Consider the following 22707-nt stretch of genomic DNA (forward strand, 5'->3'; position numbering starts at 1 on the left):
TCGTGCCAGTCAATCTATGTATACGTATTAACTGGTAAGAATGATAATTATTTTGTACCTAGTGTGGGACGACCGTTGTTGGAATTGCCGCTGTTCACAAGTATCACTTCCATGACCATGCGGAGCGGAGCTGGTCCATCTTGTCAAGATCTGTCTTAATGTTTGGTGATAACTTTCCTGCCTCAGGCTATGATATCCCGCGTGTCACCACCGTGGCGTCTTTGAAAGGCTGGCGAGAGATGCGACCAATCATGAATCCGAACGTACTCGAGATCGCGCTGGATTGGTCTTTGACAGTCTCGTAGATTATCACACCAATATTGGCTAGCTCGTCGGCTATCCCGATGATGGCTCTCATCATGGCACCGCCTCGCCGGCGACGGGAGTCAGCTTGAAGCTTGCCGCCAGGAACTTTGCAAGAACCATTTTTGCGTTCCTGGTCGAGAGCATCGTCGGCAGCCTTGATAACGTGGCGCATCTCGTTGACGACAGACGACATCAGTGCCGGTAGTGAGGCCGTAATTTGCAAATCGATGTGTGGTTGCAACTCCACTGGCAAGCGTGCGTGGCTTATCGTAAAATTTACTAGCGACGTCTTTAAGATTAAAAATAAAAATTTTATCAATAACGAGATAACTACACCACTACGCATTCACTATCTTGCCACATGCGATTGGATCATCCTGAATTGGCAACCATTGGCTAAATTAGCCAGGCTATCCCCCACCTTAATCCAATATCTTAGAAGGCTGTACCACTCTCATAATTCTTTATAGAGGTTAGCTTCGTTGGTGAGGATGTATATTTCCGCTTATAAATACATCAACATATCGCTGACAGTCTTGCGAGTCGACATAGGGTTGACTGTAGTTTTGATACCAGTTGTACTAATCAGCTCCGAGATATGAACATTTGTAGAGCCGACGATCCTGAGTCCTTAAGCCGCCGCGCAAGGGGGGTTTGAGGAAGGGCTATCCTTGAAATCTGGATCAACCAGGAATTTATCCACTTGGTTCTGGAAGGGAGCGGGAGCTCGAGGTTTGGGAAAGAAATAGGGACTTTTGGTTTGAATATGTGCGATAAGGGCGATATTAGCAGACTATCTTAGTCTAGACCTGTTGAACTAGCTACGGAAAAGGAGTGTAACTGACCTTGCCCATAAAAATATTTTCTGCTTCCCAAAACTGGTATTTGTAAAAGGGGCACTGCATAGTAGAAACCAGCGGTCAGCGGTAGTTGAGATATGAGACTTTGATATCAGCGTCATGATCATACTCACTCGCAGTATCATACATACACGTGGTGCCACCGGGACTTTCAGCCACTATTGTTTTTCCATCGGTCAGTATCAATTCTCCCGGAATACGGTGGTCTGCTAAGTTGACTTACCACAAGCAACATAGATGTCGATCTGAGCCTGCCGGCCCGCTGTCAAAATCATAATCAGCAACCCAAGCTCAAACTTTCTCCAGGTATGCTAATGGAGTTTCCGTCATATATAATAACATAGAATCGGCGATGAATTTAAGTTGACGAATCCGGTGAGCTTAGGACAGTCGGCTACCTGTAAGTCTGAACCCTTGGCACCACCGATCCTAAAGTGGATATCTAACAAATAATGTTAGTGAATACTTTCAACAGAGTGATACTGATGTTGTGTCAAGTCGAATACTAACCTCACATGGCGATTGACCCCTGATATGTCAATAATGAAGATACGTAATTGTCTCACGAAGTTGTTCTAATAACATGTGAGCACGGAAGTCTTACAAGAACTTAGAGCTATAAACTTACTAGGTGATATATTACTGCTCTTTACCCTCTTCGAATCGCGAGCTAGTAGATAATCCCAGGTAACCATTGAATAAACCATTGAGGTGCAATGGGGATATCTCACGTTGTCAATCATCTGAGTGTTATGGCACGCAATGATAGGAGAACTGACAAGGTATGTGCCTGACGGGTTATCAAGGATGTCTGGTCTAACTGTGGATGCACCATAATTCTCTCCACAACGGCTGCCTTCTTCCATAGCTCTATCGATGGCCGCTGTATCTTCCATATTGCCGTCGCCCTAAGGACCAGTCGTAAGGAGCAACATGTTTTGTTCCTTCACCGTATTGGCTGTGTTAATAACTCGAGACAGTTCGGATGTCTCGAGGTCTGGATTTTTGCTTCTTCCAATTTTGCACAAATTTATCTATAAATTATGGCAAGTTGTGTGGACCTAGAGTGTCTCTATTAGACAGGCCTTCTGATGGACGAAAGGTCGTCTTGCTAGTATGGATATGGATAGTTGCAGCGCTTGAGGATATAGGACTAGTGCTGCTAACTAAAAGAGGGAGGGCAAATAAGCAAACAAGAAATGTTTGTAAGAGCATCTTTGAAAAAGTTGCAGCGCACTTAGAGTGCTAATATATACAACCGAGATTAGAGTTGTTGGAAAGTAACTATGATGATTTCATCTAGAGTCGAGTAGAAAAAGGAGGGCGTCTGAAGGATGGTGTGCACGAACCCCCAAATCAAACTCGACTGTTAGGATCTCCAGGGCACGGATTGCTGCGAGTCGTGGGTACCTGTCACACGAAAGTCTCTATCAATATAATGGATATATGAATAGGATCTTGTCCAGAGAAGAGTATCGGATGAGCAGTCTAGTCTTAAGGCCACTAGCCGTTCAGCAGGTATGTTAGCATGTCCCTGCCGAGGAACAGGGGATCGAATGCGGCAGGTACCATAATTTCTGGGAGCCCCACCAGTTGACTCATGATATGATTTTCATATTCGCGGCTGATACTGGAAGGATCAAAAACTGTCATTCCACTTCATGTTCCAATATTCAACCATTCCAACGTTTACGTATCTATCTAAAGAACATTCAAGACCAGAGCTCATGCCCACTCAAGCTTCTGTTTGCAGTACCTAATGTACCTTCACCATCTGGAGATCATGTCTACTTTCCACCCCTTCCCACGCTTGCCTCTCGAGCTACGCCGAAGCATATGGGAGATGAGCGTGGAACCTCGCGTGGTTGTCATCAATAAAACGGTCGTCAACGGGATTGCGCAAATCTACGGCGATTATTTCTGGTCTCCAACAAGGGTACCGTCTGCCCTCCATGCTTGCAGCGAATCTCGGTCGTATCTGCAAAACAGTTATTCAAAGGCTTTCAAGACGAGAACTCATCCCCACTATATCTGGACCGACTTTGATAACGACACTATCTGGGCCAAGCCCGGATACTTGCTAGAAATTGTCGAGGAATGGAACTCGATACGTCAGTTGACCATTGAATGCGGAAACTTTGACAGATTCTGGCATTATGACATGGAAGACGTGCGTGCTCTCAATGATACAGGTCTTAGAACTCTTACTATCATTGATATGGCAAAACCATCAGGTAAAGCCGAGGACTCCTGGTGGCAAGATTGGAGTGAAAATCTCATGGTAGAATTCTACTATAAATGCAATCCGATGCCATTCTACACGAGAGTGATCGCACCGAGCGATCCGCGTGGGATTGAGGTCAACACGGGAAACTATATCAACCTGTACCGGAGTAATCGGAAGGCTGCGGAGGCGGCAGATACTGATCTCGTGGATCTCTACGAATCCGAGTCAGAGGATGGAAGGGAGCGACTTTTTGAGCCCTGGGAACATACGGAGTCCTGCGGATGCATTTAGCACTATAGTGATCAACCGAGAAACTACTAAAAGTATTGCTTACACATAAGACGCAGCTGCTTGAAATCTCCCGCGTATAGAAGCTTATATACTCAGGGGGAAACTTTCGCAGCAATATGGTGGACTTGGCATGTAGAACTGTGCTGATTAATAACTGGGCGCTTCTCCAATTACATGACTGATTTCCGTATTCGTATTTTAGAAAGACTCTTTCAATACTAGCACACTTTCTGTACGCATATGCGAAGATTCCCGATATAAGCCAAGACCTTCCGGCCGTGGTAGTTTGGTCCACGAGCTTTGTCCCATACGTATTGGTTACAGTCTACTTGTGGGCAGCATCTATTTTGACTCAACATGGCATGGTCTTGTTCGTGGACTAAAGACAGCCTGAAATGAGAGATGACCAGACAGTCATCAGGGATATCAGAGGTCCTGGGACTAATATTGCCCGACGGTCCAAATTTCTAACTCAAGGAGAGCTATGTGACCGAGACCGCTATTCACGCTTGTTTACCCAATACCATTCTCATTATATTTGTTTGTGTCAAATTTTCTTCTTCTTCTCGTCCGTCTCTTTACTTTTGCTAATCATTCAAGTCGGACATAATATAACTCTTCATATTGTTCTCAGCTCTTTACCTAGCCTCAGGCGTTGCGGGTGCTGGTTTGTTGGTCGGCTCTGAAATTGCATAATTATGGCATGCCTATCAGCTTGGCCTGACCAAACTAGCTGCCGACTTTATTATCGGATTTAAATACACAAATTGGGATTGAAAGAAATGAATTTGTTGACTGTTGGCCCAGAAGCAGCCTTGCTGAGGTACTATACAAGTGCTGGGAAAGGCGAGTAGCTGTTGATTCGGAGCGTTTGCTGCCCAAATCTACCAAAATCCTAGACAGAAAAACCAGCCGCTGCTACCAGGCGGAAAATCAGCTGCAATACAGAATAATCTGGCCCCTAATACCATCTATACCGGTGAGTACATGCATTCCTATAATCCCAGTTATACCACAAAGCTTTACGCTCTCCAGAAATCTGTAAAATACAATTAGTACTTTTCTGATGTTATACTGAATATATTCTCGAGCAATATCACCGTGTGATACTATAGATGCCTGGGCACGAACCACTATTCAATTTTGCTCAAAATACGCAGAACTACCTTGCAACTACCATAGCGCACACCTTCAACGGAAAGATCTTTATCCTACCAATGCCTGTATGCTAAAAGGCCTTGATAGTAATGACACCAGTGACAGTAGTGGTTCCATTCATATCATGGTGGGCTGTTAAGCGACGAGTCAAAAAGAGGGCTACCTGTGTGCGGGTGTGGAGGATGGACATGAATGCTGCTGGTTGCAAGAAAGCATGTACAGGCAATGCAGGTGAGGCATGTGGTGGTTTCGACAGGCTGGACGTCTTCATCAAGTTTACCAGCGTGTGACTAGATGTGCAAGCAGGACAAAGCAGGTCAAAAGGACAAAAGTACTGCATTGCGTTTCTCAGCCTCCCGCGAGTTAAAAAGCATTCTCGTGGCGTGGGTCATGTTGATAATCTGGCCGTTACAGTTGTCCACAGTCTCAGTCTTAAGTTTCTCTTAACCATGAGGGAGGCTGTCAGATCTGGTAGGAGTAATAGTGTAGGACCGCTGATGTACACTGCAATAGTCGCATGGGTCCTTTAGTGTTTACTTACTTTTTGAGTCCATCTTGCAGCCTGGTTCTTTCACGTCTTATGCCAAGAGTACAGCTGTAACTCAGCAAACACCGTAGGCTGCGAAAGATTTTAAACACGATTTGTTCAGAAGTGATTATCTATAAACTTACATGACGACATGCTTCTCCGGCCGCTCCGACCGTGAATGCCGATTAGCCGTGCACTATAGCGGGAACGTGAGCTAGTGACCATCTGCCTTGCCTGCACGTGCCGCAATGCCGAGTGGCCTTTCTCAGCGTTAGAACGCGTGTCAGACGACAATTTCGATGGAGTATTAGTATATACAAATTCCTCTGGAGCATTGCTATTCTTAAGTATCCGTTCCAGTCATACATTTGCCCGCCACACAAGATACAAGAGTTGGCATCTTTGTGACCAAGAGACACGAATAGTAACAGCAAGAGATTTACTATATTGCACAAAAGTATTTCGACATTTTTGTTTGGAGTATATCTATTTTACGCCCAGAGACTTTGTAACAGCATGGCATACCGGCAATGGAATGGCGGGGGATATCCAGGTCAGCAAGGAGGGTATCCAAATCATCAAAGGGGATTTTCTGGTCATCAAGGATTTTCGAGCCAGCACGGCGGTTATCCAGGACAACAAAGAGAATATTCCGGACCTTATGAAAACCAGGGCGGACCGCCAGGAGGACATAACGGGTACGGATACCCACCCCGCCAGCCTCCCCCTCCGCCTGGGCATCAGACTCGTCCGTCATGGGAAGGAGCTAGCTACAGTCCAATACAACAAGGATTTCAAAGGCAAGATAGTTTTGGGCCACCCCATGGAAGCCCCAGCTACCACGTTCCTCCGCCACAGTTTGCGCCTCCACAAGGGATCAACCACTACGGCCAACCAGTGAATCATGGACGCCCCCCCTTTCATGGCCATAGAGACGTCCCTAGTGCGCCACAACAATTTGGGCAAGGAGCCCCGGCAGGCTATACATTCCAATACTCGAATTGTAGCGGTCGGCGCAAGGCGCTCCTAATCGGCATCAATTATATTGGTCAGAAGAATGAGTTGCGTGGTTGTATAAATGATGTCAAGAATCTATCAGCCTTCCTGATCGAGCGTTATAACTACAAGTATGAGGATATGGTCATATTAACAGATGATCAATCCGATGCTGTCAGACATCCGACAAAGGCGAACATAATACGTGCGATGGGGTGGCTAGTCCAGGGGGCCCAGCCAGGCGACTCTTTATTCCTACACTACTCTGGACATGGAGGGCAAACCGAGGATTTGGACGGCGACGAGGATGACGGATTTGACGAAGTCATTTACCCAGTCGATTTTCAAACAGCGGGCCATATTGTAGATGACAATATCCATGATATGTGCGTGAAGCCCTTGTTGCCTGGTGTTCGACTCACGGCCATCTTCGACTCCTGCCATTCAGGCACTGCAATGGATCTACCCTATGTATATTCGACAAAGGGAGTATTGAAAGAGCCTAACCTCGCAGCCGAGGCCGGGCAGGGCGCCTTGGCCGCATTTTCAGCATACGCAAGCGGCGACATAGGCGGAGTGATATCGTCAGTGATGGGGTTCGCCAAGAAAGCAATGAATGGCGACGATGCATACAATAAGACGATGGCGACAAAGACTTCCCCTGCCGATGTGATTATGTTTTCTGGTTCCAAGGACGATCAAACCTCCGCAGACGCCATGATTGCATCCGAAGCTACTGGCGCTATGAGCTGGGCCTTTGTTACTGCTTTGAAGCAGAATCCTCAGCAAACCTACGTTCAATTACTCAACAGTATTCGGGAAGTGCTTGAAACAAAGTACACGCAGAAGCCGCAGTTGAGCTGCAGCCACCCCTTAGGTTTGTACTCTCATATTCTCATCACTATCTAGCGCTGTGCTAACTGTTCAGATACCAATATACTGTTCATTATGTAAACCTTCAAGGATGAAGAATTATTCTATCCTCGCTGGCTATTACACACTGCAGCAAGATTCTTAAAAACTTTATTACATTCGACTAGAGGATCGGAAACTGCAAATGTCAGCAAAAGCCCCTACACGGAAAGTTTCGATCTGCGGGGGACGAGGGCAGCGAAACTCTCTCGCCAGATGACATTTTGGCTCAAAAATCTCAGCAGTCCGTCGCTAAGCAGTCAAGTTGACCAGGAAACTGCGCGCTGTCAATGTTACAGTGCCTGACAGCTAAGCTAGTACAGCAGCTTTCGTTCAAAACAACTGACGTCAAATCAAGCATCTCCCATGCCAAGACTCTTTGCGGTTGATAACCGTCCGAGTCCAGAGGATATTTGCAAATAATTCGGGTCAAAATATGTGGTGGCGGGTCTGTCACGGCTATATCGGCTTGTCTTGGCACTAAGATTGCTGTCTGCCATGGTTGGTGCCTCTAGTGCCGCGTAAGTCGGCAGAACCTGCAGAACTTTTGTCAGAAACAGGGCTCCCGATTATCCAGAGGGCGGAAGTGATCGGCCCACTAGAGATATTCACAAAGTGGTCATGCTCTTCCGGCACATCGTCGAGCATCTGATCATATCATGCAAATTGGATGTGTGCTTAATTAGTGGCTCATAGCTGTACTATAACGAACTAGGTTACACAGATGGTGTTTCCCAGGGCCATTAAGACAAGCAAAAATGATAGTGCCTCGACTATTGCTATCGTCAAATCAGTTCAAGACCTTGTTTATTGAATGATTGATAATTGTACCGATATAGTTGGAGAATAGGGCTGACATATTGCTCTTGGAATATTTGCTTACTGGACTAGCGCGAATCCACTAACAAAACATCAATCGTTTCCACTATCTTCCAACTCATAGTCAGTAACAGGCCAATGCCATGACATCACCTCAGTAGTAAACCGCATGATTTAGTATATGTTGTATAAAAGCGCTGAAGTACAACTAGCCGCACAACATTGGACAAGATACACTTCCACTGGCACGCTTATGGGGATAGTGTTTAAACAATTGTGATTGTCCACACTGTAAATGCCTTCCGCAAGATCGGCAAGCGTTTGTCTTTCCTCCCAGCCTTAACCACCACACGTCTACGTAATAACAGAACAAATATTGGTGCAATAGAAGCATGTGGCCCCAAGATCTAATGGTCTTTGGTTGAGTAAATTTGGCCGCGGCCTCTCCTTGGTAGTATGAAGATGAAGGGGAGTAAGTTCTTGGATGGCTGGAAGGCACACTGAGAATTCATAATGTTGTATAGGTGCCCGGACAATGGAGTGCATGCAGCATTTGATGAGTTGCCTCAATTTTGTTCAATCCAAACTCAATGTAGTCGGCACAGAGGGCACAGCTCACGGGGTTAATGCCACTTGGGAAACTTCACTCATCTTACAAGCCCATGAACAATTCGTGCTTTCACGAGTCAGGCACAACTTGCGCAGCACATGTTTGTCTATCAGGCCTGAGAATAAACGTCGGGATCTGATGTTTGGGCTGAACTTCCTAGACTGACAACATCTGCGACACGGACTCCACCAGGACAGGGGTCTGTTGTAAAACATGAAGCTGCCAAGAGATGTCCATCAGCCCATTTGCTTGGTGCCTGCGACTCCTTCGGAAATAAAAATTGCAAATCTTCCGCAGGGTTTAGCATGCGAAGTCGACAACCATACTGATGCGTTCTACAGGAATTCCACGGAATTTGGAGGCTACTTCGTGTTTAGTTACAAAGTTGACTGCTATGGTGCAATCTAGCCAACGAGTCACGCAGTGGAGTCAAAGTGACCATGGTTAGTATATGATGGGGACGGCCGGTCTCAATTACATCTCATCGTTCAAATGCTGTCTTGGACACCATGAGTAGGCAAGTGACTTCAGTACATAGTACAGAAACCGTGCTGGATAGCCGCTGCCTCTGTGTCTGGATATAGTGCGGCTCAAACAAGACCAGAACCGTCCCTTGTTCATCGTCGCGGGATAGTGGAGATCTCGGCAGTGCTTTAACCCCTGTATCCACCAAGATTCTCCACCGACGAGACGGGAGCGGTAGCAGAAGATCGTCACAGATGATTCTCGGAGCCCCTGGTGTGGATCTGATGTTTGACACATCCGATAGGTTAAGATGAAATCATATGGTCGGCAAAATATACCGAGTCAATAGAAGCAGGTTCGTATAAGACCACTCTATCTCTGATGAACTCTGCACCCCCGTGGGGAGTTCTGCTTGTTTGTTCACCCACTTTATACCTTATTTTCTGGGTACAGCCGGTCCGATTCTCTTTCTTTAGGGTTTTTTTACTTCATTTCTTTGTGCTGGACACTATCTGTATTAGTTAAAACAAGATGCCTTCTTTTCTACGAACCTGTCTCGTCGCGCCCGCTCTCCTGGCGGTAGCTTGCGCGCAAGGAGTGATTTTGAGCGGCCAAGGCGCAAAAGGACCAGCCAGTCTTCCGCTTCAAGGTAAACAAACAATCATTACTGATCACGCGCGAGTTTCACTAAATGGTATTTACAGTGGATTTAAGCAAGTCCGATGCCAACATCATCAACGTCAACGAGATCACCACCAACGTGGTAAACGAATGCGGACGCACTCTGCTGGCCGGCAACATCGACATCGGCGAGCAGACGGAAATCCAGCTCAGCAATAAGACAGTGACACAGGTTACGGCAGGCAGCAAAGTGGATATCACCATTGCCCAGCTCGACACAGACGGCGCCGGCCCGTACACGTGTGATCTCGACCAGGCCTCAAACGTCCAGGGCGCCACAGGTCAGACCAACCTGACCGTAGCCGAGAAGGATGGTGGGGACGGTACGATCAAGCTGACAGCCACGCTCCCGGCCGATATGAAGTGCATTGGTGGTGAGTTAATCTTTCATCATCCCGTTCAGCAACTTTCCATGCTCTCGGACCTGACACCCATGGGCCAGCCTCCACCGGCAACGTCTGCACGATCCGATGCTTCAACAGCGCGGCCGCAGGGCCCTTTGGCGGCTGCATCGCCATCCAGCAGACGGACACGACGCCCAACAAGAACACACCGGGTAACATCGCGACGGCACAGACCCTCCAGGGCATCAACGCGCAGATCCTGCAGGACCAGAAGGACCTCTCGAAAGCAGTGGCGGCCAACGTCGAGGCGCCCAGCCAGGGTGATCAGGGCGTCGCCGCGGTCGACAAGCTCCTGAGCATCGACTCGGCAGCCGCGGCGACCGCCGGCGCTGCGGGCGACGTGGCAGACACCGTGGCTACGGCGACCAGCGCATCGGCGAGTGCCACCGCGACGGCGGGCACTGGTAATGGTCGTGGTAAAAATGGAAACGGCAATGGTAACGGCAATACAAACGGTCGTAAAGCCGGCCAGACGGCGAACAACGGGAACAACAAGAATAACAACAACAAACGTCGGGCACAGGGCTTTTCTGCCTGAGTAGACCAAGGCACTGACAACATAATCCGCGAGATGGAGAGATGCTCGCATCTGTTGCAACAGTCACTTGTTTGTTGGAGTTAAACTGAGTTTGAGAGATTCCCCGTTTCCTTTGCCGAGGCTGTACATACCCTAGCAATCTTCACCTTATATAGACATGATACGATACACCTGTGAATTATACAGTCACCACAAACAAAACCTGTCTTAATAAAACATTTTCGCGGTGTATGATATTGGCCGAAGCCTATGGCTTGTGATCAAAGTAATTTCATGTGCTAATTATGTGTTTCATCTTCACAATGCTCAGCAAACCCCAACAAACTCCCAATGATATGCAAAACGCCCACCCAGAGCAAGACCGCTACGCCGAAATGCCAACGCTATGCAGTTGAAAAAAATGAAAGAAAAAATAAAAACAAGACCCCGTTGAGCACATTCTAATCCCCGTCCATGATTCTCTCAGACCATTGCGTGACGTGTCAGTACCCGTCTAAGATTTTGGTCCTTAGAAGCCAGCAAGGGGATTCGGGTTAGCGATGACACCGCCGAGGGGCTGCTGAACGGCCGGGCTGACAGACACGCCCGAGACCTTTGCGAGCTGGTTGTACGCAGCGAGGGTGTTGGGGGAGTTGAAGTTCTGGTTGACGACGCCGGTCATCCCGCTCTGGCAGTGGTTGCCCTTCGTCTGCGAGCAGTAGAACCAGATGGGCTTCGCGTCCTCGACGGTGATCTGGAAGACGCTGTTGCTCTGGCCCGCCGGGACGGCGAAGTTGAAGCCGGAGAAGAACCCGACCTCGGCGCCGGCGGCGTCCGTCAGGGGCTTGCAGGGCTCGCCGAAGGACGACTGGGCCACGGAGTGGTTCTGGGGCGCGAAGTGCCACTCGACGACATCGCCGATATTGGCGACGATGTTGCTGGGTTCGAAGCTCAGCGCACCGCGGCCGGCGGCCACGGTGTGGGTGACGCCGGTAAGAGGAACGGTGCGAGAGGGAAGTCTTGAACCAGACGTGCTGGTAGGCGCTGCGGAGGCAGCAGCGATAAGGAAAGCAACGGCCACGGTCTTGGTGAACATCTTGATGATTTTTATATTTTCTAAGGAAAATAAAGGAACAAAAGGAAATAGGAAAATAAGAAAAGACTAAAGGAAATGTTTGGAGTTTTTCTTATTGTGATTGATGATGACGATGATGATGATGAGAAGAAACAAGAAACCCTCAGCTATCTGGGAATATTTGGAACTTTATGTACTTAACTTGTCATCGTCGCCATGTTGCCAACTCGCGATGTTGACGCCAGCAGGCGTGTGGTGTTGCTTTGCAAGCAAGTTTCTTCCGTGGCCCAAAATAGTGCATCAGCACTACGCCGTCCGGCCCGGTATAGCCAACGTGCGGCCGATGCATGTTGCACCCAAATGCAATGCCAAAGCCCCGCGGCTTTCCAGCGGGCCGGAATAGTGTTGGTGCTGATGTTGGAGCTGTCGAACACGGAGCGACGAGATTGGCTGAAGCTTAGCGTTGCTGCTTATTGTGGCTGAGGCTGTGCTGACCGGCTGTAGAGTTACTTTAGAGGGCCAACCGGGCCAACGTCCAACATAGCCCTCGACTTCAATCTTCACAACCTTGTCTCGGATGGCATGATTCAGCCCATCGTTATTCAGCCGCACAATTTATGTCTTGCGAACGAAGTAGAGGGTATAATCGAGTAGACGCATTACATTAATTACTAAGCCAGGATTCTTTCAGCCTAGCATCTATGCTATTCTGTGTTGATTTTTGGCTTCGGCCACGTAAGGCTACCATGATGCAACAACGGTGCCTTTGATTTTATTATACGACTCTGCGGATGTCGACAAGCAGGTTGCCATTGCCCCAGGCCTCGTTCGCTCCCCTGACCGTGCCGTCTCCCCTGGAGCAGCGGTCCAAAATCAGGCCAGCCCCGCGGGCAACCTCTTGGCTGTATGTTTGTCAGCCACGTTGTTATAATATGGCAATTGGCCTCGGGACTATCTTACCATGTAGACTGCGCGTTCTTTCCGGGGATCCTGCTAAGTCCAGTGATTTGAGTTTGACCACGTCTGCAGAACGATTGTCCCGAGACAGTGGCGACACAGGCCTGTGATCCAAGAGAACTGAGGTAGTTGATGCATTCGACAGCTTCACTGGTCTGGAGAGAAAAGTTAGCCCATGAACCCAACAGCCCCAAGTAGTGTGCTTTTTCGACCACTTACTCTCGCCAGGGAGCTACTTGGCAGATCGTCTCGACAAGTCACATCCCGAGTCTGCAGCATGTTTTCCTCGGTGGGCAAAGCCGTGGAGAGCACGGTCAGAGCCAGGAGCGACACGAATTGGTTGATGAAGTTGACCATGATGACTGTCAGGCTTGGGACTGTCTAGATGTAGGAGTGACGAGTGATGGCAAAAATGGAATGAACAAGACTGTTGGATAGGCACTCTGTTATATACTCATGTCCTACACTGTGCGTCTACTCTGCTGAACATGTGCTGCCAAGTTGCACAAAGGCCTAGGTCGTGATAATTAGCAAGAATATGTGCATTTTGTAAAGGTTGTCGCTTTCCCATTGGCTCCGAGAAGGGGATTATTTAGTCAGTGAAGCGGATAAACTTCCGGGTTGTGCATGAATGATCCGCTATAGCTTGGGTTTAAATTCGTTAGATTACCTGCAGCTCTCGTGTATAGATGGGTATCGTGCCCGAACTCGAATTTGGCGAGAACAATACGGAGATCGCTAGTAAAAGTCTTCATTGCCAAGACTCTTGATACATGCCTCTTCAGGTTCGTGGATCCATGCGCAGAACCAGTCCCAGTTACGAACGAGACTGCCTACCGGACGCCGCGAAAATGAAAGAGTGCTTTTAAACGGCTTCAGTGGTTACGTGTCTTGATGGCAATATTGCCTACAAATGGCGACAAGCCGGTCACAACTATCTTCAGAAAATCGAGGGACCAAAGACTTTCTGGTAGCGACCTCCTATACCATAAATAATTAGTCATTTTCCGGCAGCGAATGGGATAAAAAGGCAAATAAAGTATTGCGGGGGGCTTAACCGAGATTTGGACTTGTTCCACATTTCCGTATAGCGGTGCAATTATGGATTCCAACCTTATCGGACTAAACTAAGCATAAATATGAAAAACTGGGTACCCACCGTAGGGATGTATCTACCGTCACTTATGTCCCCTCTGCTTTCTATTGTAGCGGATACTCGTCGAGTAGTTGGTGCAAAACTAGACCTACGTAGTCTTTATTATGGTTTATTCTGTTGAGAAATACGAGACTTTCAATCCACTTAACTGACGATGTGACGGGACATACGATTGTTGCAGAAACCAAGACACCGGTCCACCGCTAAAGGTTACTATGGTCAATGCAGAGGCATTCCGCACAATCCTCTATGAAATGGTTTCCGCATAATCCTCTATGAAATGGTTTCCGCATAATCCTCTATGAAATGGTTTCCGCATAATCCTCTATGAAATGGTTTGCCGTTCCATCTCAATACTTGAACCTATCCACTCAAGCATCGTGTTCGGACATTTGTCCAGTACAAAGCTACAATTATGTACTATGGTTCCAGATCCACATATCCACGGCGCGTCGCGTCTCTCTTGCTTGCGAAGTACAACCGCCCCCAATATCTGATCATGTTTTGAGGCACCCGGAATAGATTAGGTAATTGTCTCGCTGTAGTCACCTGCCCGCCTTACCTCGAGGAAGTATGTATGTGTACACTAAGGACATTCTTGGTTCTCGGTTCTTAGAGGCGTAGACTCCACAGTCGTCCGCTGGCCTTAAGTTGCATTAAAGTTGACGTTGCATTGAGTTAACCACTCACATCCCTACAATGCGGAAAGAGAAGTCTGGGAACGTCAAATCTAGATCGTTCATGCCATAACTACCAATCCCTAGTCTAATTTGGTTGAGCACCACGACCGCACAAATCTCGGAAGCCACCGGGTCAGCGGGTGTATTTCGTGTCGACTTGGTGCACGACAAGCCCAACCGCGACTTATTGTGGGCTGTTTGCTAACGGTTACCATTATAATGACAGGCTTTTTACTCCCCGCTTACGTCGACTGCAGATATAGTAATGATGACCCCGAGGAGTTGAAAAAGGCGCCGATTTTGCCGAAGTCGTGTGAACAAACCGTCGGTGGCTATTTGAAACAAAAGTGCCCGGCGTCAGCATTGGCTGCCACGTGCACTCGGAATTCGAACGGGTTTTGTCAAACCTTGGCTGGACGGCCTACCCTCGTGCTGTCTGCGCCGATGTCATTGAACACTTGGGAAGGGAGCAGGCGAAATAGCAACGATACTTGAAAGATTTAATCGGTTTACCAGTCTCGAAACTACACTACCTTGTCTAGTTTCATCTCCATTGTACCACCCAATATCAAGTAAAATAAAATAAAATCCGCATGGTGTTAGTTATAGTTCGAAACCATTATAAGTACTGACGGTGACGCTCAATGGAATCACACATTCAATTATACAAGTACAGTAAATGTAATCTTTACTTATCCTTCACAGAGAATTCCGTTCGTTCATGTCCCCTTATTTGACGCGTAGCCTGCTGCTTCGTATCGTGTCGATGGTTGGCGGGTTATTAAGAGTAGTCCGTTTTAATTCTCCATAGCCTTCTTCAGAAATTTTTTTTTTAGAGAAAAAGAAAACCCCCTAAATAGTTAGCTCGACGGATGCAATCGGCCGCGTTCAGAACCGCAAACCTGGGGGAAGAAGTCGGGCAGTGGTGCCTCCACCTGCTAGCTCACTCGAGTAGAGCTTGATACGTGGGGTTTTGAAGGTGTTGGGCTATACAAAGGGGCATCCTGCACATTGAGGTACAAGCTATTCATCTGACAGCCCATCATTGAGAAGAAATGTCGACTGTCAAGGTTAGGCTTTCTTCGAGTTGATCGACAAGATCTCGTGAACACAGTGTTGGGGACTTGACACGGAACTTCAAAGGCGGCAATACTTCATTGAAAATTGCTTCCGCCTGTCACACTCTTGAATAATCAGACCGGCGAAAAAAAAAGAAATTTGGACCACCCTCCCCTTCTGAGTAATTCAAAGTACGACACTCGGCTTACACCTCGGAAATTTGTAAACGACACAACGCGTTATATTTCACCAACACGGTGTGGACAGACAAACAGACGCAATGAGGCCAGACAAACTCTTCGCAACGCATTGCGCCCATACAAACTACTATCAACGATGATGTATTATCAGCTATCTGGTGAGCATGTTTCTATCCTATAAGAAACCACTTCATACCATTGCCTTTATCCTTATGCCAGATCAACCGTGATGATGATCCTGGAATTATGCAACGACACGATCTAGAATACAAACGCCTTATTCATGTGTGTTTTCCTTGCTGTATGCATGCCCAACCGTGTTTCTCATTACCGGGTTCCCTGACACTCCTAGATCATAGCATCCATGAATACGTGAAAAGCCCAGACTATCCATCCATACTTGCCATTCGTGACCCAGTCGTAGATCCTTGAGAAGAAGTAACTCTGGTGGAACTGGCCTGTCAGATTACCAGAGCAAATGCTGCGGCGCCAAGCAGACCCAGGTATACGGTCTGGTGAGCGGCACCAGCTGAAGAGGCAGTCGAGGTGGGGGGAGCCTCGGGTGTCAAGGTGGAGGGGCCGGATCCAGTGTCGGTACTACTGGAAGAGACAGAAAGAGTAACACTAGAGGAGTGAGTAGCAGAGCCTGTGATGATAGTCGGGGTAGCGGGGTTAGGTCGGGTGCTAGTCACAGTGGGTGGGACAGTTGCACCAGGAGGAACCGAACCGCCAGCAGGAGGAGAAACTCCAGTGCTGCCAGTACCAGAAGGAACTGTGGAGATGGTGGAGGTGACACCGGTGACTGTGGTGGTGGCCAGAGTCGGAATGGGGTAGCCTCCAGGAGTCGTATTGTCGAATGTGCAGGCAGTGGAGATGGTAGTCGGGGGAGTAGCACTATCGATGGTCGGGTAGACAGTGACGCCGCCACTGACAGTGACGGTCGTGGTAGTGGTGCAATCGCACTCGAAATCGTAGTAAGCCACGACCTGCTCAGTGCCGCCGCGGGCGACAGCAGCTTGACGAACAGCGGCCTGTTCGATTCCGTTTCGGTCAGCAGCTCGATCAACAGGTGCGAGGAAATTGGGATGATGCGAGACATGGGAAAGAGCGGCCCAAGAAAGCAATTATTTGTTGGGATGGTGATGACTTACCATGGCACCAGAGGTGACGGTGGCGAGGAAGATGAGAGTCTTGATCAACTGCATCTTGACGGTAATATGGGGATGACTGATGACTGGAGTCTGATGGTTAAAGGTCGATGGATGTGTGTATTGGTGATGATGAACGAGTGAAAATATTCAGTCTGTACGAGTATGACGATCAAAATTGTGTTTGCAAGAAAGATGGGAAGAAGAGCCTTTGCTGCGTACTTAAACTAGAGAAGCGTGGTGGCTTTGGGATTCTGTTTGCTGGGTTGTGGAGGAGTGTGAGTGGGAAAATTGAAGGAAGTCTCTCGTCTTTTGACGTGAGTGACAAGTAATAAATCAGTCGGCACGGTCCCTGGGCTGGGTGATTCAATTATAAGAAATATCCTGGAAGGGGACGAGGGTAACCCGGCAACGGCAATAGGCAATGGCAGTGGGAAGCGATTATTCAAATATGCCAGCCGGGTTCTGGGATTTGGGTCCTCAGTCCTGAGTCCTGAGTTTAGGTCTTGCAAACCGACCTCAGTTTTCAAGACCTCGGAGTGATCAATCGTTTCTTTGACTGGTACCGACTGCTCCAAAGAAAAGAAAAAGGACACCTGCATGATTCAACCCCCCCCCCCCCCCCCCCCCCCCGAATAATTAGCTCCCTCCCAAGATCTCATCGTAGTATGATGCAGCAACCCGTGAGGTGCCTGTTGTTCCGCCACTATTCATGCTTGTGTTTTTCTATCTTGCCTTTCGCCTATCATCTATCGCCTGTTGCACTAGATTAACGTCGTCACCTAGCAAGTCCCTCCTCGCGTGTGAACCCGTTTCGGAGATTCGATGTAATATTAGCCATCTGCTCTGCATGACTGAATCAGGGCCACCTTTGTAATCGCTACATGTTTCTCCCCTACCAATGTTCAGTCCTAGCTAGTCATCAATTCCGTCTTGGTTGCCCAAGCCCTCTGCCCTGTCGACATCAGATCTCGTTACACGTGCAGGTTGTAGTTAGTCATCTGCGTTGGCCGAATACGACCAAGCAAATAAGATGGAAACTTTTTGGACGCTTGTTTTGGCTGCCAGCCGGCTCTAGTGGCCAAATTGTCTCTTCTGTTTGTTTGCCGTGTTTATCTCTAGCGACTTACGGGCGAATCATGGACAAACCTCTGATGTTACAGTACAACTACCCCAACCAGAATTGCAAGTGCCGTGACACCAAGCATAAGCAGCCCAACACCGACCCTGCCTCCGTCCGAACAATCCCCGGTAGTCGTTGCAGCCGCATCGCCAGCAGTTGTGTCTGCACCTCCCGCCGTCGTTGCTCCACTGCCGCTTCCAACCTTCCTTTTGCATACCCCACTGCCCCCTGAACCAGATGTCGTCGTTGCCGCTGCGTTGGTAGGGCTTGTCGTGGAGGAAATGGTTTTCACATCATTCACTAATATCGTAACTGGCGTAATGGACTTCGAGGTCTCCGTAGCGGCTAGGCTGACCACCGTGCTAGTCGCCACGATACCGGAACTGGTCACCGTGCATACCGCCGCCGGCAACAATGCACAGTTGTACTCTAGACCCACGGAGGGCCCGAGATTCAAGTGCATCGAGCTTGGACCGTAGGTCAAGGTGAGACCTGTGAACTCACCGCCACATGAGTAAGACGAGACGCCGAACAGAGTTTGGCATGCGAGCAAGTATTGCGTGGTTGAGGCATCTGAGGTAATGGGAGTGGCATAGATGTGATAGCCCGACGAGGTGGAGCGCGAGGGCAAAAAGAAAGACGCCGTGCTTGTGCCTGTCTGGGTCGTCGTCAACGCTGCCGAAGCGAAGACGGGCAAGACGGCCGCAAGGGCAGCTAGGTGCCAAGCTGACGACTTGATCAGATGCATTGTCAGTTCGCGAACGGTGCTAGCAACCAATTATTTCTTGTTTTTGAAATATCGAGCTTCACCTGGACCCGACGATGGCGTGTCGTTGTCTTTTTTGTGTAGTGGACGTTGGTGCCGAGGCCTCCTTATATTCCCAGCCACGCCGCTGCATGCCGGTGGCTGCTTCGCCATGCCGTCTTGGCATGCATATTTTCAGACAGGGGTCCAGTGCAGCAGCTGCCCAGATGGGTTCAGCGTCAATTTGGCTGGACCAGGCCATCTCGATTGGCTCAAAAGCGCATACTTATTTTTCTTGATTTGACGGCTTATCGTGCTGGGTCGCGTTTGAACCAATCCTCTGAGCTGGCGTTGACATCACACATGAACGTAACGATATATGCCGATTAGTCCTTATTATATGGCGCAAACCCCTTCTTGATTTCAGTCACGATCTCGGACGCTTCTTGTGCACTCTTCGCTTCGTAGTCTGTTCTTTTGGGGGCATTGTCTCTGAAGACGTATAGCTGTGGACGTTGTAGGTCAGTCTTAGATAGCCGGCAAGCATGATGGAAGAGTATACACCATACCTTGAATGTTCCAGGATGTTTGCGTGAGGTGCTGCAGTTAAGAATGTTGCTGAAATGTACACTCGTGGTCTTACCGCTTTCGCGGGTTGGCTTTCCCCCGGACGATGGCTGAATATAGACATACTCTCCGTCGATGGTTATCAGACGCTCATTGCCGACAAATCGCATGGTCTGCTTCTTCCATACCACGTACTTTTTGAGACTGACATCACTGCTTCCGACCTCATCGAATTTCATGGCCTCCTGGGCCAGTGGGTGAGGAGCGACACCCTTGTCCTTCTTCTTTTTCTGAGCAAGAGCGTTGTCCCAAACATGGGCCTTTGGCGAGGAGCCGATTGGTGAGCCGGTAATTGTCAAAGGACCGTCAGTGGCAAAGCGTCTACGATGCAATTCCAAGTCTGTCACATTACCAATAGACGAAACGGAGCGATCAACGAAAACCACAGCACCCGAACCCGGAAGTTTGAGCACGTGCGTGTTCTTGTCCAGCTGTCTCTTGTTGCAAACCAAATCAAGCACTTCTGCGAGATAGGTATCGGTAGTAACATCCAGAGTGACCATCTGACCCGGCGCAACATCTGAAGACATGATATGGATCCGAAGAAGCTTTTGCTGACCTCTGCTTGCTGGTACTGCAGCGGGTGCTGGCGCAGGTGGCTTGTCTGCATGCGCGGTCTCGACGCGGAAAGTTGTATTGGTGATTGGGTTGGGCCGTGGACCAAAGGGCATTGGAAGGGGCGGTTGTGGCTGCGGTGTGTTTTTTGGTGTATCCTCTTCGTTTGTGCTTTCCACCACTACCTCCTGTTGGACAAATTGAGGTGTCAATTTCTGGTTCTCTTGGAACCCATCCGCGGAGGCTTGCACTAGGCCAAAGTCATCATACATCTTCTTACCTCGAGACCTGGCGGCCCGGTTGTTGGCCGTGGTGAAGGCATTGACCGGCTTCTTCCTTTCCAAGGGTGGGAAATCATCGTCAACCTCGTCTCCATCAACCATGCGCAGCGTCCACCAATTAACGTTTAGCTTGTCACTGGGAATAGGAGGCTCTAACTTCTCCTCATGGTATCTCCAAAGGCTCAGGCCTATGAGCTCTGCAACAGTGACGGCTCTGAAGCTTCCATCCTCGTCTTGTATGTTCTTTCGAATAGGAACCTCAAATGGTTTGGAGGACGTCTTGGAAAATGGAGCGTAGATACGGATGGAAAATGGATCTGGGTCACCTTGACCAGAAAGAGTAGCAAATTTCTCGAAAGGCATGGCGGGCTTCGTGTTCTTGGCCTTGAAGGCATCAGACAAGAGACTCCTAGGTTGCATCATACTCAATGGCCGGATAGTGCTCATGGGTCTTGGCGGTGGCAGAGCCATTCGCAGGGACGGCTGGGGATGCGATGGAGGCTTCCGTACGGTGGACTGACGTAGTAGTTGCTTCGGTGGCGTTCCAACAACCTGCTTTCCGGGTTCAGAGGGCAAGGCAGGATTCTCGACATCGGGCAGGATGGAAGCGGAGTCTACACTCTCGACAAAAGACGAAGCATCAGAGAGGTCCGAGTCGTCCTCTTCTTCCGCCAATGGTTCGCTTTGAATCCTGTTCACTCCGTGGGTTGGCTCTTCTGCAATTTTTGCCTGTAGTTTTACAGACTTGGCGGCAGCCCTGGCAGCCTCTTTATGCTTGCGGTAGGCGGAATTGTCGAATTCGTTGTCGGAAGAGACTTCGCTACTCGTGACAGTGTCTCGTCTTGCCCTCTCCTTGACCGTTTCTAGGGCAGATTGGGAACCTCTCCGAGCGCCAGGGGCAGCCCTTGGGGACGAAGTTCCGGCGTTCTGGCGCAAGGTCGAGGATTGTATGGGAGAGGAGCCTGAACGGTTCCGAACGGGCATCTTGGCGAACCTTAACTGTTGGGACTCCCTGTGGCTGGGTTCGTCGTCGCTTTCATCACTGAGGTCACTGCTGTCATCCTCCTCCATCTCGCGCTCTCGGCGTCGTTCCCTTCTGCGCCTCGTGGCCAGGCCAGGCCCGGGGGTCTCGGTACCACCACCTGTGAGCATTCCTCCCTCTTCGACATCATCTTCGAGGGTCAGGCCAGACCGGGGGGGTGCTTGGAAGTATTCTGACGCGATAGCAGTAGGTATCGGCGGAGAGTGGGTTCGTTTGATCAGAGCAGGATTCGTGCGCCATCCAGCGGCTTTGAAAGGGGCTGTGTTGAGGAAGTTGTCGTTCAACGTGATCAGTCGTTCGCCAACACCGTCCGCCACCTCACTGAGGTAGCTGGTTCGTAATTGGTAAGATACCAGACTTGTAGATGATCAATCAGTACAAGTAGATCTCGGACGGAGGCATGGCAACTTACTCTTCTACCTGAATAAGAGACATGCTGAAAGCACCTAGAACCGCTACATGCGAGCTCGCGCAAGTTGTGACAGGAGTTTCATTTACAGGTTGCAAATAGCATCGATGTGAATGTAATGATTTGGACCGACAATGAGTCAAGCCAGCGAGCCACGTTGCTTAAATCCTATCCGTTGTTGGAGTTGAACTCGAACGTGAATTCCCGGTAGTTGCTCAACCTCCTCAATCAGTCGCGGCTCCCGTCCCAAGCGGTCGCGACCAGTCTTACGTAGTGGCGCAGTGGTAGGTGGTAGTGGCAGTGGTGATAGTGAGTGAGATAGTGACAATGATGTTGGTAGTGTTGGAACCTGACGCATTGGCCTTAACTGACATGTTGCTAACTTTATCAACTTTAGTGAGGGGCAGCTACGGAATAGTGCCGAACCCGCCATTGAAAGTGCTGCAACACACCAAATGTTAGTGGCCGTCCCTTATAAGAACACAATACCAACAACGCATCGGGCTTTCGGTCACAAATTGATGTATGAACGATATTGCCTGCAATGGCGCCATGTAAAACAGTTCTGTCTGGCGCAGTTACTGAGGAAGTAATCCTCAACCGATCTGGAAAGCTTGGTGAGAGCTTCATTATGACAGCCAAGGTATTGTCCACTTTGAGATTGGGAAGCGTATGTGCCGTTCATGCACCTGCCAAAGAGCGTTCTCTGGAGCATCTTCTCCATTTGATCGGTTCGATAGTTCGATACAGGACTGCCGGCCGAATAAGCATGTTCTCATTGATCATGGTAGTTGAGCTGGTTCGTTCCCTGAGCATGGGGAAGTCTACACAACGCTGGGCAATGCTGAGTCGCTGCTTATGCATAGATTGTTTAT

General features: G+C 49.0%; 9 protein-coding genes across 9 annotated transcripts; 3 read left to right on the plus strand and 6 right to left on the minus strand.

The window, feature by feature from the left end:
* Positions 1-24: 24 nt before the first annotated feature.
* Positions 25-2062, minus strand: BKA67DRAFT_646194 (uncharacterized protein; the record flags this gene model as incomplete). Its single annotated transcript, XM_046105906.1, has 4 exons — positions 25-585; positions 1298-1324; positions 1390-1428; positions 1795-2062. 4 exons carry the CDS (start codon positions 2060-2062, stop codon positions 188-190), a joined length of 732 nt encoding a protein of 243 aa, XP_045958740.1. The 3' UTR covers positions 25-187.
* Positions 2063-2792: 730 nt separating this feature from the next.
* On the plus strand, positions 2793-3872 carry BKA67DRAFT_565237 (uncharacterized protein). The gene has a single exon (XM_046102800.1). The coding sequence runs from the start codon at positions 2926-2928 to the stop codon at positions 3682-3684; it is 759 nt and encodes a 252-aa protein (XP_045958741.1). The 5' UTR covers positions 2793-2925; the 3' UTR covers positions 3685-3872.
* A 2015-nt stretch (positions 3873-5887) lies between these two features.
* Positions 5888-7321, plus strand: BKA67DRAFT_592576 (Metacaspase-1; the record flags this gene model as incomplete). The annotated part of the gene is made up of 3 exons (XM_046104852.1): positions 5888-6069; positions 6202-7244; positions 7296-7321. The coding sequence occupies 3 exons, from the start codon at positions 5888-5890 to the stop codon at positions 7319-7321; spliced, it is 1251 nt and encodes a 416-aa protein (XP_045958742.1).
* Positions 7322-9704: 2383 nt separating this feature from the next.
* Positions 9705-10796, plus strand: BKA67DRAFT_658770 (uncharacterized protein; the record flags this gene model as incomplete). The annotated part of the gene is made up of 3 exons (XM_046107337.1): positions 9705-9822; positions 9878-10228; positions 10297-10796. 3 exons carry the CDS (start codon positions 9705-9707, stop codon positions 10794-10796), a joined length of 969 nt encoding a protein of 322 aa, XP_045958743.1.
* Positions 10797-10990: 194 nt separating this feature from the next.
* Positions 10991-12256, minus strand: BKA67DRAFT_565242 (extracellular serine-rich protein). Its single transcript, XM_046102801.1, has one exon. It carries the CDS (start codon positions 11869-11871, stop codon positions 11305-11307), a length of 567 nt encoding a protein of 188 aa, XP_045958744.1. The 5' UTR covers positions 11872-12256; the 3' UTR covers positions 10991-11304.
* A 127-nt stretch (positions 12257-12383) lies between these two features.
* On the minus strand, positions 12384-13261 carry BKA67DRAFT_565243 (uncharacterized protein). Its single transcript, XM_046102802.1, has 2 exons — positions 13036-13261; positions 12384-12974 (listed from the first exon to the last, which is right to left on the minus strand). Exons 1-2 carry the CDS (start codon positions 13162-13164, stop codon positions 12807-12809), a joined length of 297 nt encoding a protein of 98 aa, XP_045958745.1. The 5' UTR covers positions 13165-13261; the 3' UTR covers positions 12384-12806.
* Positions 13262-16363: 3102 nt separating this feature from the next.
* On the minus strand, positions 16364-17107 carry BKA67DRAFT_658773 (uncharacterized protein; the record flags this gene model as incomplete). Its single annotated transcript, XM_046107338.1, has 2 exons — positions 16364-16933; positions 17054-17107. 2 exons carry the CDS (start codon positions 17105-17107, stop codon positions 16364-16366), a joined length of 624 nt encoding a protein of 207 aa, XP_045958746.1.
* Positions 17108-18207: 1100 nt separating this feature from the next.
* BKA67DRAFT_658774 (uncharacterized protein) lies at positions 18208-18921 on the minus strand (the record flags this gene model as incomplete). Its single annotated transcript, XM_046107339.1, has 1 exon — positions 18208-18921. One exon carries the CDS (start codon positions 18919-18921, stop codon positions 18208-18210), a length of 714 nt encoding a protein of 237 aa, XP_045958747.1.
* A 191-nt stretch (positions 18922-19112) lies between these two features.
* BKA67DRAFT_280401 (stress-activated map kinase interacting protein 1-domain-containing protein) lies at positions 19113-22117 on the minus strand. The gene is made up of 3 exons (XM_046095941.1): positions 21836-22117; positions 19488-21780; positions 19113-19424 (listed from the first exon to the last, which is right to left on the minus strand). Exons 1-3 carry the CDS (start codon positions 21856-21858, stop codon positions 19305-19307), a joined length of 2436 nt encoding a protein of 811 aa, XP_045958748.1. The 5' UTR covers positions 21859-22117; the 3' UTR covers positions 19113-19304.
* Between the last annotated feature and the right edge of the window lie 590 nt (positions 22118-22707).

This window comes from Truncatella angustata (genome assembly GCF_020726525.1).
Source record: "Truncatella angustata strain MPI-SDFR-AT-0073 chromosome Unknown BKA67scaffold_4, whole genome shotgun sequence".
NCBI classification, from domain to species: Eukaryota; Fungi; Ascomycota; class Sordariomycetes; order Amphisphaeriales; family Sporocadaceae; genus Truncatella; species Truncatella angustata.

What these genes read in the sequence shown, in the direction of transcription:
- BKA67DRAFT_565242 (XM_046102801.1), bottom strand. Translation starts at nt 11,871, where the DNA reads ATGTTCACCAAGACCGTGGCCGTTGCTTTCCTTATCGCTGCTGCCTCC.
- BKA67DRAFT_280401 (XM_046095941.1), bottom strand. Translation starts at nt 21,858, where the DNA reads ATGTCTCTTATTCAGGTAGAAGA. An exon ending in TCTCTTATTCAGGTAGAAGA is followed by an intron (nt 21,781 to 21,835) that starts GTAAGTTGCCAT and finishes ATCATCTACAAG; the next exon opens with TCTGGTATCTTACCAATTAC. An exon ending in AACATCCTGGAACATTCAAG is followed by an intron (nt 19,425 to 19,487) that starts GTATGGTGTATA and finishes CAACGTCCACAG; the next exon opens with CTATACGTCTTCAGAGACAA.
- BKA67DRAFT_565237 (XM_046102800.1), top strand. Translation starts at nt 2,926, where the DNA reads ATGTACCTTCACCATCTGGAGATCATGTCTACTTTCCACCCCTTCCCA.
- BKA67DRAFT_565243 (XM_046102802.1), bottom strand. Translation starts at nt 13,164, where the DNA reads ATGGTCAACTTCATCAACCAATTCGTGTCGCTCCTGGCTCTGACCGTG. An exon ending in ACGATCTGCCAAGTAGCTCC is followed by an intron (nt 12,975 to 13,035) that starts CTGGCGAGAGTA and finishes TCATGGGCTAAC; the next exon opens with TTTTCTCTCCAGACCAGTGA.